The sequence below is a fragment of the Cryptomeria japonica genome, chromosome 3, assembly GCF_030272615.1.
Source record: "Cryptomeria japonica chromosome 3, Sugi_1.0, whole genome shotgun sequence".
NCBI lineage: Eukaryota > Viridiplantae > Streptophyta > Pinopsida > Cupressales > Cupressaceae > Cryptomeria > Cryptomeria japonica.
The window spans coordinates 48,756,060-48,769,403 of record NC_081407.1 but is presented as its reverse complement, the minus strand read 5'-3'; the positions used below and the strand labels follow the sequence as shown (position 1 = coordinate 48,769,403).

The 13,344-nt window shown below is 35.5% G+C and overlaps 1 protein-coding gene across 8 annotated transcripts in view; it reads right to left on the bottom strand.

Moving 5' to 3' along the window:
- Positions 1–9,002, bottom strand: part of LOC131033048 (truncated transcription factor CAULIFLOWER A) — a 71,160-nt gene extending 62,158 nt beyond the window's left edge. For 2 of the 8 annotated variants that reach the window (XR_009103555.2, XR_009103556.2), the window contains exon 1: positions 8,527–8,948. Coding sequence is in view for 6 of the 8 variants with exons in the window: in XM_057964176.1 (XP_057820159.1) it covers positions 8,527–8,708 (182 nt within the window). In the remaining 2 variants the exon portion in view is untranslated. Of the gene's footprint in view, positions 1–8,526 lie in introns of all 8 variants that reach the window. The other 6 variants (XM_057964176.1, XM_057964166.2, XM_057964180.2 and 3 more) reach the window with 6 other exon arrangements.
- Between the last annotated feature and the right edge of the window lie 4,342 nt (positions 9,003–13,344).

The following is a 13,344-nucleotide window of genomic DNA, read 5'->3' as shown; positions in this document are numbered from 1 at the left end:
AGTTACAACAATCTCAAAACTGTTCATCAAAACATGACTTCGAGGAGAATAAAACAATCGAGTTGCAAAGTCGTAATTGAAGACAACTTACTAGCTATAGTAAGTATGTCTCGCACAACTACATGTAAAACAAATGTTGAAATTACTATTTATAATGTCCCAAAAAAAAAAATTGCACCTCCCGACAAGATGCCTTCGGTGTGTAACCTAACGGCGAGTGCCTAGCGACACACTAGTGGGTAATCCATGATGACGCAACCACTGCTAGCTAAGAAGGTCATGATGACTCAACCACTGCTAGATGGGAATCCAAGATGACTCAACCATTACAAGCTGAACCCAATTTGAACTTCACATTCCAACAAAGAATAGACTCCAATAATGTACATTGCAACACACACCTGTCTTATACATGCATAAAATAATATTTTCATAAATATCCACATTAAGATTCAACCGCAAGCATGTACCGCAAGAATCTTGGTATTCTCAAACCTTTGATCTCTCCCCATCTATTTAAGAAATCTTCTTGTCTCTTTTCTCTCAAACTTGTTGACCAATCAGGACTTTACATTAATTCCTTAGAATGATTATTTCCAATATTTTTGTTAATGAAGAATTATTTTCTTCCTTGAGACTCCTTGTTCCATGTAAGATCACATCTCAATTTAATTTGCCCTCTACTTGGTACAATTGGGAGGTTAATTCACCTCTCCACCATATAGAATCCTTTCACATGTCACCTTATTTACTCAAGGAACATTATTCTAGAGCTTTGTCTTACTCTGGAACTTTGACTTAGGCCATTTCTTTAGGCAATCAAATATACACATGCTATCTATCTAGTTTACACTTGGTTGCCCTATTTCTCTTGTATCAAGATTCATGCAATGTGAGAACAAAAATTTCTATGAAGCTATGTACTGTTTCTACTAGGTTGACTTAATCCACATCGGCAAATCTCTATACACTTGGATAGTATTGTCTATACGTCATGTTAAATAAACCGAAAAACACCATTCATTATATATTGAATCTGGGATGAACTGTTGATAACTGATGCTGCTCTAGCATGCAGCTAGATTAGTTTAGTTAATAGTTTTTTTGTTTATTCATGCAAATAAAGCATGTACTCCAACATGCATGAATCCTTAGGACTATTTTTAGTTTTGCTTTTTGCATGAGTTTGTTTTTAGTAAATAAAGCATGCTGTGCATGCACTTATTGTATTCTTAATTTAGGGAGTAGTTTGCTTTTTTTTAGTTTGAGAGCCTTAGTAGCTTTCCATGCAATGCTAGGAATATATTTAAAACTACAGTTATTATTAATTCTTCTAGACTGCAAATTCTTTATATATACAGCCTCTATGTAATTTTTAATTAAGCTTCAATAAAGAAATTGGTGTGTGCAATTCCAAAAAACAAGGCACTTTGTTTTTAATTCTGAATTGTGATTTCTTTTTGCAATTTCTTCTTTTTGCTGTCATTGTTTGCTAATCAATTGGTTCAGAGAGGATAGGTCAGGTTCAAAATTCTACAAGTGGTATCAGAGCAGGTAAAATTGTTTTGGGTTAAAGTTTTATTGTTGGAATTTCGCCAAAGTTAATCATGTCGAATTCTAACCATATGCCCGTTCCAGAATTTGATGGGAATGATTATGATTATTGGTGCATTAAGATGCTGACCTTTTTGATTGGAAAAGATTTGTGGGAGATTATTGAATCAGGTTATGAAGAGCCAGCTGATTGAAATGCCCTTACAACCAATGACAAAATAGCTAGAAAGGAAGCAAGGAAAAAGAATGCTCAAGCTTTGTTTCACATTCAGATAGCTCTTGATAAGAGCTTATTTCCAAGAATATCAGGAGCAACAACTGCCAAAGATGCCTGGAAAACTCTACAAGAAGCTTACCAGGGTAGTGATCAAGTTAAAGTGGTCAAGTTTCAGACATTGAAGCGAGAGTTCGAGAATTTGAAGATGCAAGAAGCCAAAAGTATAAGTGATTATTGTGTCAGAGTAAAAAATGTGGTCAATAAATTGGCTACACTTAGAGAAATTGTAAGCAATGAAGTTTTGATTAAAAAGGTGTTGAGATCTTTGACACCCAGATGGAATCATGTAGCAATAATCATAGAAGAAAGCAAGGATTTGACAAAACTACAGTTTGATCAACTAGTTGGATCCCTGATGTCTCATGAAGAAAGATTGAAAGATTCTTTAGAAGGTGTAGAGAAAGCATTTTCCTCCAAATTGCTAATCACAAAAAATGAAGATGCAAGCAGCAGTAGTGCCAAAATCAATCAAGGCCAAGGTAAAGGGCAAAGCCAAAATTCTTCAAGAGGTAGAGGAAGAGGTGGCTCAAGAGGAAGTGGTGGTTTCAGAGGAAGAGGTAGAGGCAGATTTGATAATAGAAATGTTCAATGTTACCATTGTAATAGGTATGGCCACTTTGAAAGAGAATGCAGATTGAAAGAAGGTAAAAGTGCTAACTATGCTCAAGAAAGTAGTGAGAATCCTCCTGATCACTTATTTTTGTCTTATGCAAAGGGTGAAAATACTAGTAAAGATGTTTGGTACCTAGATTCTGGATGCTCTAACCATATGACAGGGAATGAGAAGTTGTTCTCAACAAAGGATGGAAGTTTCAAATCCAAGATCCAGCTTGGTGATGATAAATCATTGGAGGTTGCTGCCAAAGGAGCTATGGAGGTCCAAACAAAAGAAGGTATGAAGAGTATTCATGATATTTATTATACTCCACAATTGAAGCACAATTTGTTAAGTGTTGGGCAGCTATGTGAGAAAAAATATAAAGTAGTCTTTGAGAATAAGACATGTACTATCTATGATAAGAATAAGGGTAATAGGGTGATCACTGTTGTTCCTACGACAAGAAATAGGATGTTCCCCTTGAGGTTTGGTGAACATAACAACAATTTGGCAAATATGGCTTATGAGGATTCAAGTTGGTTATGGCATCTCAAGTATGGGCATTTAAATTTTCATAGTTTGAAGTTTCTAGCCTCACATGCATTAGTTTCTGGTTTGCCCAAGGTTGAGGAACACAAGGAGGTTTGTGAAGGTTGTGCTAAAGGAAAGCATGCAAAAGAAAAGTTTCCAAAGGGCAATGCATGGAGGGCTCATCACCCACTTCAGCTTGTTCATTTAGATATATGTGGTCCTATGCAGACTAAGAGTTTGGGTAAGTCATCATATTTCATCACTTTTATTGATGATTACTAATGAAATTGTTGGGTATATTTTTTGAAGGCCAAAGATGAAGCCTTGGATACATTCAAGAAGTTTAAAGCCCTTGTGGAAAATGAGAAAGCATGCAAGATCAAATGTTTAAGGACTGATCGTGGAGGAGAATTTTGCTCAAAGGTTTTCCAAAGTTATTGTGATTTTAATGGCATCAAGAGGCAACTTACTACTGCATACACACCTCAACAGAATGGAGTAGCTGAAAGGAAGAATCGTACTATGGTTGAAATGGCAAGGTGCATGTTACAAACCAAGAGATTGAGCAATTCTTATTGGGGAGATGCAGTTGCTACAACTGTGTACATCCTCAACCATAGTCCCACCAGTGCACTAGAAAAGATGACTCCTTATGAAGCTTGGTATGGTAAAAGGCCTAATGTTAATCATTTCAAAGTTTTTGGTTGTTTGGCTTATGTGCATGTACCTGATCAGAATAGACAGAAGTTAGATGCAAAGAGTGAGTCATGTATTTTTATAGATTGTATAAAAGCAAGGCTTATAGATTGTATAATCCCCTCACTAACAAGCTTATTGTCTCAAGAGATGTGATTTTTGATGAAGGGGGAGTTTATGGTCATAAAAAAGGCCATGTTGAGAAGCCAAAATCTATTTTGAATGATGATATAATTGCTGATATTGATCATGAGCAGCCAACTAATGTTTCTATATCCAGTGGTTTAACTCCACCAAGCAACCCTTCATCAAGTTCTTTAGTACCAAGTTCAAGTCCAGCTTCTTTCCAAGTTCTACAAGGAAGGTAAGGAGATTGAGTGATATCTACCAGAAGAGTGGAAATCAAGTACATGAAGAAAACCCAATAGGTGAGACAGTGAATTTTGCTTTATTAGCCAAGGCTGATTTTGAACCATCATGTTTCGAAGATGCATGTACTAATGAGGTTTGGGTGAAAGCCGTGAAAGAAGAGATGGATTCCATTCACAGGAATGACACTTGGGAGTTAACAGAACTTCCACATGACAAAAAAAGGATTGGCACCAAATGGGTCTACAAGACCAAATTTAACAGTGATGGGAGTGTTGAAAGACACAAAGCAAGATTAGTTGCTAAAGGCTTCACACAGAAGTATGGAATTGATTATGAAGAGACATTTGCACCAGTAGCAAGACAAGAGACCATAAGAATGTTGATTTCATTAGCAGTTCAGAAGAAGTGGAGCATACATCATATGGACGTGAAAAGTGCGTTCTTGAATGGGTACTTAGAAGAGGAAGTATATGTGGAGCAGCCACATGGTTTTGAAGTAGAAGGAAAAGATAATTATGTCTACAGGTTGAAGAAGGCTTTGTATGGCCTCAAGCAAGCACCAAGAGCGTGGTATGCCAGGATTGATGGACACTTTCAGGAGAATGGCTTCCAGAGAAGTAAGAGTGATCCTACCCTATACTACAAACAAGAAGGTACTGATATTCTCATCATAAGTTTGTATGTTGATGATCTTTTGTATATGGGTAGTAGTTTTAAGATGAAAGATGAATTCAAAGCTGCTATGATGAAAGAATTTGAGATGAAAGATCTTGGTCTAATGAAATATTTTCTAGGAATGGAGGTTTATCAAAGTAAGGATGAGATTTTCATTTGTCAAACAAAGTATGCACAAGATATGCTGAAGAAATTTAATATGACTGATTGTAACCCTGCCTCCACTCCAAGTGCTCATGGAGATTTGTTATGTAGAGATGATGGTGCTGATTTAGTTGATGAGACAGCTTACAGAAGTATTATGGGGAGTTTGATGTTTCTAATCCACACGAGGCCTGATATTGCCTATTCAGTTTCACTTGTTTCAAGGTATATGACAAATCCATCTGAAATACATATGAAGGCAGCCAAGAGGATTTTGAGGTATGTGAAAGGGAATTTAAGTTTTGGTATTCATTACTACTCTTCTGAAAAGTTCAATCTAGTAGGCTTTAGTGATTCAAATTGGGGAGGTAGTATGGATGACCGTAAATCTACATCTGGAAATTGTTTTTCTTTTGGTTTTGGTTTGATTACCTGGAGCTTGAAAAAACAAAGTATTGTTGCTCTCTCATCTACAGAAGCGGAGTATGTTGCAATTACCTCAGCAGGTACACAAGCTCTTTGGCTCAGAAAAGTTTTGGAAGAAATTGGAGAAAAACAAATTCAGCCTACAGTAATTTATTGTGACAATGTGAGTGCCATCAAGTTAGCTAAGAATCCGGTTCATCACAGCAGAACAAAGCATTTTGATTTGAAATATCACTTTCATACAAGATTTGGTGCAGAAGAATCACTTCATACGAGATTTGGTGCAGAAGAAGGATGTCAAATTGAAGCACATCAACACCCAGGATCAGCTAGCAGATATATTCACCAAAGCGGTTGCGAAAGCTCAGTTTATAGCACTACGAGATAAGATTGTCAGCCCTCTCAGCATCAAGGGGGAGTATGTTGATAACTGATGCTGCTCTAGCATGCAGTTAGATTAGTTTAGTTAATAGTTTTTTTGTTTATTCATGCAAATAAAGCATGTACTCCAACATGCATGAATCCTTAGGAGTATTTTTAGTCTTGCTTTTTGCATGAGTTTGTTTTTAGTAAATAAAGCATGCTGTGCATGCACTTATTGTATTCTTAATTTAGGGGAGTAGTTTGTTTTTTTTAGTTTGAGAGCCTTAGTAGCTTTCCATGCAATGCTAGGAATATATTTAGAACTGCAGTTATTATTAATTCTTCTAGACTGCAAATTCTTTATATATACAGCCTCTATGTAATTTTTAATTAAGCTTCAATAAAAAAATTGGTGTGTGCAATTCCAAAAAACAAGGCACTTTGTTTTTTATTAATTGTGATTTCTTTTTGCAATTTCTTCTTTTTGCTGTTATTGTTTGCTAATCAGTTGATTCAGAGAGGATAGGTCAGGTTCAAAATTCTACATGAACGATATTAAAAAACATTAATCAGAATACATGCAAATAAAAACAAATGTTCGTCAAAATTATTTATCTTGTATAATATTGATGGGGCATTACTCCATAGATCTATGTAAAGCATATTGAAATCGACTGTATTTTATCGGCCGGTCTGCAAGATAAATGTTATAGTGCATAGCATAGTTTGTGAGGTTCTCGGAAATTTACACAAAATATAGCTTTGACAAAATTTAAGAAACATCCTCATATTCAAGAGGGGTAAATTCCTAAATGGAAGCACTTAAATCGACAATAACGTTTTAAAACAACTCCTAATCCTTTTGAGCTGCATCATTGCTTAGGACTAATCTCGTATAAATTCATGCATGTGAAAATTGTATTCCAATAACGAGATGAATTGCATGTTTCACCTATCGATGAAGTGAATAAACGTTTTATTGGTTACAAAGACTAGATAAGTTTGCCTTTACTCCGAGATGAAGTATTTCATTTTTCTACCACCTAAATTAAATTCATTTGTTCACCTCCTACTTGTCCTTTAACCAAGAAGGAAAAATAAAACTTCTCGAGACTTTTAACTTACGAGTGGTCCCCCAATTCACTACGGCATCATTACTCCGATTTCTTTTTGGCTGTGTGCTTTACAAGAATAAAATATAGTATATAAGGAAGAGGATTGTGTACTCAGTACTCACTTTGCACTTCTCAAAATCTTATGTAGAAATTTCAAATCTCTCAATTTTTTACAGCAGCTTATTTGGCAAGTCTCTTTCTTATAATTAAAGTTTCAGGGCCACATCAGCATACTTTTTGTCAAGGTGTCCAAAACAGTCCAAAAAAAAGGTGAGACCAATAAGCGTGCAAAAGGGGCCCCAATACTTGTGCAGCTGATGTGGCATCACATGAGTGGTTGCTTTTTACAATAAGGTATATTTCACTCAATTATTGGTACTAATCATCAGTAATAACAATCTTAAAGTCACAACTATTGGTGTAATATTGTACAGAAATTAGACATTAAATCAACAAGTATGAGGTATTAAATCAACAACTTCTATCACAAGAATTGAAAAACGCTCAACTATGAAATCCTGATACGTTTTGAACTTGCTGACACAATTTTATTTTCTTGTATAGTTCCTTCAATTGACCACTTCATCGGTTCCTTCAAATATTCTTTCATACAATGTCCATTCCAACTTGTGATTCCCTTTAAAGTTACGCCTCCTTAAGCTTATACTTCATTTATCTCATTTACATATTTCAATATAATCCTGTGAAATTAATGTCCGCGTGCAGTCCCTCGTTGGTGAAATATTTACCTTGGCTAGTCAATAATGTTATACGTTTGCACGGCTGTTTGAATCATTAATGAAGTCCGAGATTTGTATTTTTTATGAAACTTCTTCCGTTTGGACGGCTTCTCTATATTTAGAAAACGTTATTCCCTGTCATTACACACTCTTCTCAATTTAATGGTACTTTTTGTATTTGTCTAAAGGTCAAAGTTTTTGGAAAACTTGTGAATTTTCTCCCCCCATTTTTAAATCTGCTCGTTCTGAAGGCATAAGAGGTATTTGCAGGTTTTGTATGGTAGTAACACGATCTAATGTGTATTGGCAAAACAATGATTATAGAGATCTTGAGTATAAATGCTGTACGTTTATGTAAATGGTGGAACAAACTTTGTTAGGGTTAACTTCTAATTCCGCAAATGCAACTTGCATTTCGCCAAACCAGCAATAGAATCGAATTGTGCCTCAATTTCTCATACCACGGATTAACTATGGTTTGTCTACAACAACAGCAGACTGATTTTCTTCCAATTCTTCAAATGGAGTAGTTTCTTTTTCTTTTGTATTTTTTTTTTCATTTAACCTTTCTTTCTGTCTATTATTAGTTTTCTTCTTTCCTAAACAAGATTGTACTCGAGCAATGCTATATCTATTTATTTGCATATTATTTATCTGAAAAACTCCTAAGATTGAAAAGTGGAAAATAAATGGAAAGCAGTTCTGTAGCAATAGAATCGATTTGTGCCCTCAATTTCCCATACCACGGAATAACTATGGTTTGTCTACAACAACAGCAGACTGATTTTCTTCCAAAGCTTCAAATGGAGTCGTTTCTTTTTCTTTTGTATTTTTCTTTTTATTTAACCTCTTTTTTTCTGTCTATTATTAGTTTTCTTCTCTCCTGTACAAGATTGTACTCGAGCAATGCTGTATCTATTTATTTGCATATTATTTATCTGAAAAACTCCTAAGATTGACAAGCGGAAAATAAATGGGAAGCAGTTATCGGTAGCTTTGAGAGAAAAATACTGAGGAGAAAAGAAGATTCCCTACCTGGTGTTTGCAAATTCGAAGAGATTTCCCTTGGGCGAGAAAATGATGAGAGCAACTTCCGCATCACAGAGAAGGGAGAGCTCGCTGGCTTTCTTCAACAATCCCGCTTTGCGCTTGGAGAAAGTCACCCGCCGTTTGACAGGGTTTTGTATCTTCTTTAACTGAAGCTTTCCCCTCGCCATTTTTTTCTGTTTGCAAAATGGAAGATGGTCCCCCACATACAAAAGCACCGCACCCTCAAAAAGTCCCAAACTAAATGCACTTTCTTCGGGGAGGACAAGTACTTGTGCTCTGATTGACAGGTATTTTGGCTACGCAACGACGACCCCGGGAAGCGCTTGTTTATGTGTGATATATATACTCGAATGATGGTCAATAATTTAGTGTCATTTTGGGAACGGGCCTTGAAAAAAACTCGGAACAGAAAAGCGAATGTCACTATCAAATATGGCTGAGATTTCGCCATTTGGCATGTCTGATGAAGTTTACGAGAATCTCTACGGAAAAATCTAATTGCACCCTAGGCTCTATGCAATGAATCTAAACTTAACCTTGTGCGGATATTCGAGCATCTCCGACAACGCGGGTATTAACTACTTAAGTAATTCCACGGACGAAAGAATGAATGTATGTTTTTAGTATACGAGATCAAGGAGTTTATGGGATTTATGAGTAGTCAAGGATATGGGTAAATATAAAAAGGTTAAAACAAATAGGCCATCAACATTGCATTCTTTTGATCTCCCTTTTCTTTTGTATTTTGGATCTTGATGTAAATTGTAATTTTTGGTATTCTTTCTTCTTCGAAGAGCTTATTCATAGAGTCTACATTTAAAGTCTATGTGTAATTGTTCTGAATGTTCTCGTAAGTGCAACACTTCATGACATAATACCATTCTGTCTCCACTATTCCCATAATACAATAACAACATCTTGTATATGGCCGCTATTCTTTACATATCATCCACCTTCTGATTTCACATTTAAGCTAGTGTGAACGCATTCTTAGCTAAGCTATTAACCATTTTCCATTATGTTTTATTTTTTCTCCCATGTAGTTCCTTTGTGCATAGTATTATTGAAATTTTTGATATGGTACTCTTTTCCTCCTAAGTTACCTTGTCCACATGCTTTCTTTAACTTTTCCCTGCAGGTAACTTTTTATTGCCCCATTGTTATTTGGGCACTCTTTTATGCTAATGCCACCACTTATTCATCCACATGTCATTCTATTTTATTCATGTGCTCTACCTTCTATCTAATTTTTATTTCTATTGTCATTTTAGGCCAACAAGGAAGCTCCATGTTCTCTAGCCTCTTTAGATAACACAATTAGATCATAGCTGACACCTCCACAAGAAAGGCACCAGCTTCAGTCAAGGCAATCTCATAGAGGACTAGTGATATTATTTAGAGGCTACTTTAGATTAGATGTTTTTGTCTCCACTTCATAGTCAATGTGTTGTTGCTCCAAACTTCACACCCACACCATCAACATCACTAGCAACCCAAAAAGAACTTTTGTAGTTTTCCAATCCCACAATTCAACCCTTCTATGTCTATTTTCTTATGAGTATAAGGCTTTCCATCCTCCTTGTATCCTTTTTACTCTACATGTCTTCCAACTGAGCAAATTGTAAAAATCAAGGCCAAAATATTTGTAATCATTAACTACCCACAAAGGGCTACCTTCAAAGAAAAAATTTATGCATATCCTCTTTCTCTTCAAGCGAAATATCATGACCTTAGTTTTGTTGGTGTTCACCTACATCCCCATCTCTTGGTAAAAAATTCTATAGTTTTCAAGTGTTCCCTCAAATAATGTGTTATTTTTGCCATTAAAATAAGATCATCTACATATAGATCATGATAATCTTTGCTTGGTTATAATTTTGGCTCAAACTTTATCATACAACCTATGAACAACAACAATATACCTTTTTGTAATTCCCAATTCTTTTATTTTATTCCATAATTTGCTTATAGGGATAGTGCCAAATGCTTTCTTGAAGTCAATGAAGCAACAAAATATCTCTCCTCCATGTTTATCCCAAACCTTCTCAATCAAATGTTTGAGTATAATGTAGTGATTAATGGTAGAGTGCTTTAACCTAAAACCTACTTTCCCTCTTGCCCTCTTTCCCTCCTTTGTCCAAATACTAATTCCCCTCTTTATCATGCTCCAAAGAAAATTCAAAGAGAGGATTTCTACTCAGCAAGAGGAAACCCCTAAGGCACAAAAGAAAACAAAGAGGGAGGTTAGGGGTGTTGGTTCCCAAATCAACAGATTGCAAAACCCTAAGAGTATGCCAAATTCTATAATCACGCTTCACAATTGATTTGGCCAATGAACAAGAATCTTCCAAAGGTAGAAGTCTTCTGCTCTTTACGCTTTGTTATTCTTTAGCAGGTGTACCTTTATTATCAACAATCATTCACTCTTTTGAATGATAATAAAGCAGATTGAAATCCTCACATACTTTGTGAGTGCAAATATCTTTAATTGTTCAATTGTCTACTCTATCTATTTCATTCTGGCATAAGGATGTTGAAATAGATAACTAAAACAAGAAATTTTCTTCGACTCCTAATACTAAAAATAAAAAGAGCACAATTTTGAATTTAGTTGAAAGAAACCCTAAGAAAGTTTAAGATTGGTGCCTTCATGTAGTGCAACGGAGTCTAAACCATGTGTATCTGAATTCTTATCATAATTCAGCTTGTTTGGCACCCTAATTGTTCATGACTTGCATAAACATGAAAAAATTTAATGTTATTAGGTTCTTCTTCTTAATCCAAATGATTCTTTCATATTACTATGACTTATTGAATTGATTATAATTCTAACTTGCAGAAGCCAATTGAACAAACACACAGAGCAAGAGAGCTACTTTGATAAATCATAAATACCCTTGATATACTAACTTAAATAATAAGAAATAAATCAAATTGGAGATAACCACATAACATATAAAAAATATAAGCATACAAACAATTGAGAGCGGAACCATATTCTTGCAATTTATATTACCACCACTACAAAAAGGTACAAATATTTATTGCCTATGTTCTATCTTATGAGTTCTTCCAACCCCTTTTACAAGTCTTGGTTTCTCCCTTATATACAAAATGGGAGAAGCAACAAGCTTCAGATCGTTACAAAATAACTATTCAGTTTTACCCGCCCAAAATGAAAGGAGATGCCTTTTCATTTATTAACATAAAAGTATTTTGAAAAGCATAACTAAAATACTTTGAAATTATTTGTAACTTAAAACAAAAAAAAATGAAATAAGAGACAAATAACACATGACAATAGTCGGTGAATATAAGTGAAACTCCTTATCTTCATGAGACAAATAGTAACCTGTGACCAATGGATCTGGCAAGGTTCTATTTTTAGTTGAGTGAACTTCATATCCACCAACTGGTATTCCACTACACTAATCCTCTGAGAGCTTCAGGTATTGGTTCTCCCACTGGTATACATCATAATCATTGGTCCATTTATAATTTTGCACCTTAGGAACATTCACTAGATGATCTTTCCATCTTTGTCAGTCATGGCACACACCTCCGAGACAAGCCTTGTATACCCATTGCCAAGGGTCACTACTTTGTCTAGGAAGAGATTGAAACTTTCAACACTGAGGTCCCTTTCTTCTTGCATATGAGAGAGAATCTTTGGTACCATCTGATTCAAATCACTTTTCCAATCACCAAGATCTTTGGTATGCTTATCCTTATCCATAATTGAATGCATTATCCAGTGTTTGAATGTGTGGAAAGAATCAATTTTACCCTTTACCTTGGGCTCCTCTATAGAAATATATTTAGGTTCCTCAATCACATTTTTCACCATTCTCTCAGTTGCTTTGAAAGCAAGCGGAGCACTTGGATCCCTTTGTAACACTTTGTATAATATAATCAGAGTATGGTGTATTGGTTTCCACCTCTTGGACAATGATTCCAGGATGGGATTATTTTCTTTGAATATTTCTAATGCTTTCAACAATGATTCATACCCTTTGTTTGCATCCTCTACCTTATCCATGACATACTTTACCATATGTGCCAATATCTTTTCAAACACAAAAAGATTTTCTTGCGACACTCTCAACCTGTTGTCTTTATTCATTCTCCTCAACTCTGCAATTTATTTTTCATATATCTCTCATTCTATAGTCCACCTCTCAGTTTCAACACTTCAATCCTTGGGCTTTGGTGATGTGTGACTATGAAGGACTAGTGCCTTACTCTAATTTGCTTCTCCACCTTTCAAGTGGTCCTTTCACTTAACATTTTCAATATACAACCTATTTATTTCCTCATTCATCTCAACCTGAATTTTTTCATATTCAATTAACTTTTGTTGCATATTTTTCACAGCATCCGTAGTGAACATGGCAGAGTGCATTGTCATGGTAGCCGCCTCCAATGGGGAGGTATCTTTAAGTGCTTTCAATACTGCAGCTCCTTGCGTTTCTTGAACCATGTCAACCAGTTTGGCTTTTCTGTACTTTTAAATCTTACCCATGGTGGTAAAGTTTATGTTTTGGGGTTATACCCCATTCCACTTACTCCTTGATTTGTGTCAAACCATGCCAAGTATTGGGTCCTCCTGATGCATAACCTGATCTAACAAGAACATCTGCTTCACATTTGTCCCAAGAACAATTAACATGTTGCTTTTCAGTACCATTTTTCTAGCTTCTTCCAGGGTGACATTTATTTAATCAAATCTTAGTTCCTTGAAAGTCCTTCTCGCAATTTCGTTCTGTTGTGATTCATCAGCACCCATCATATTCATTTGCTCCT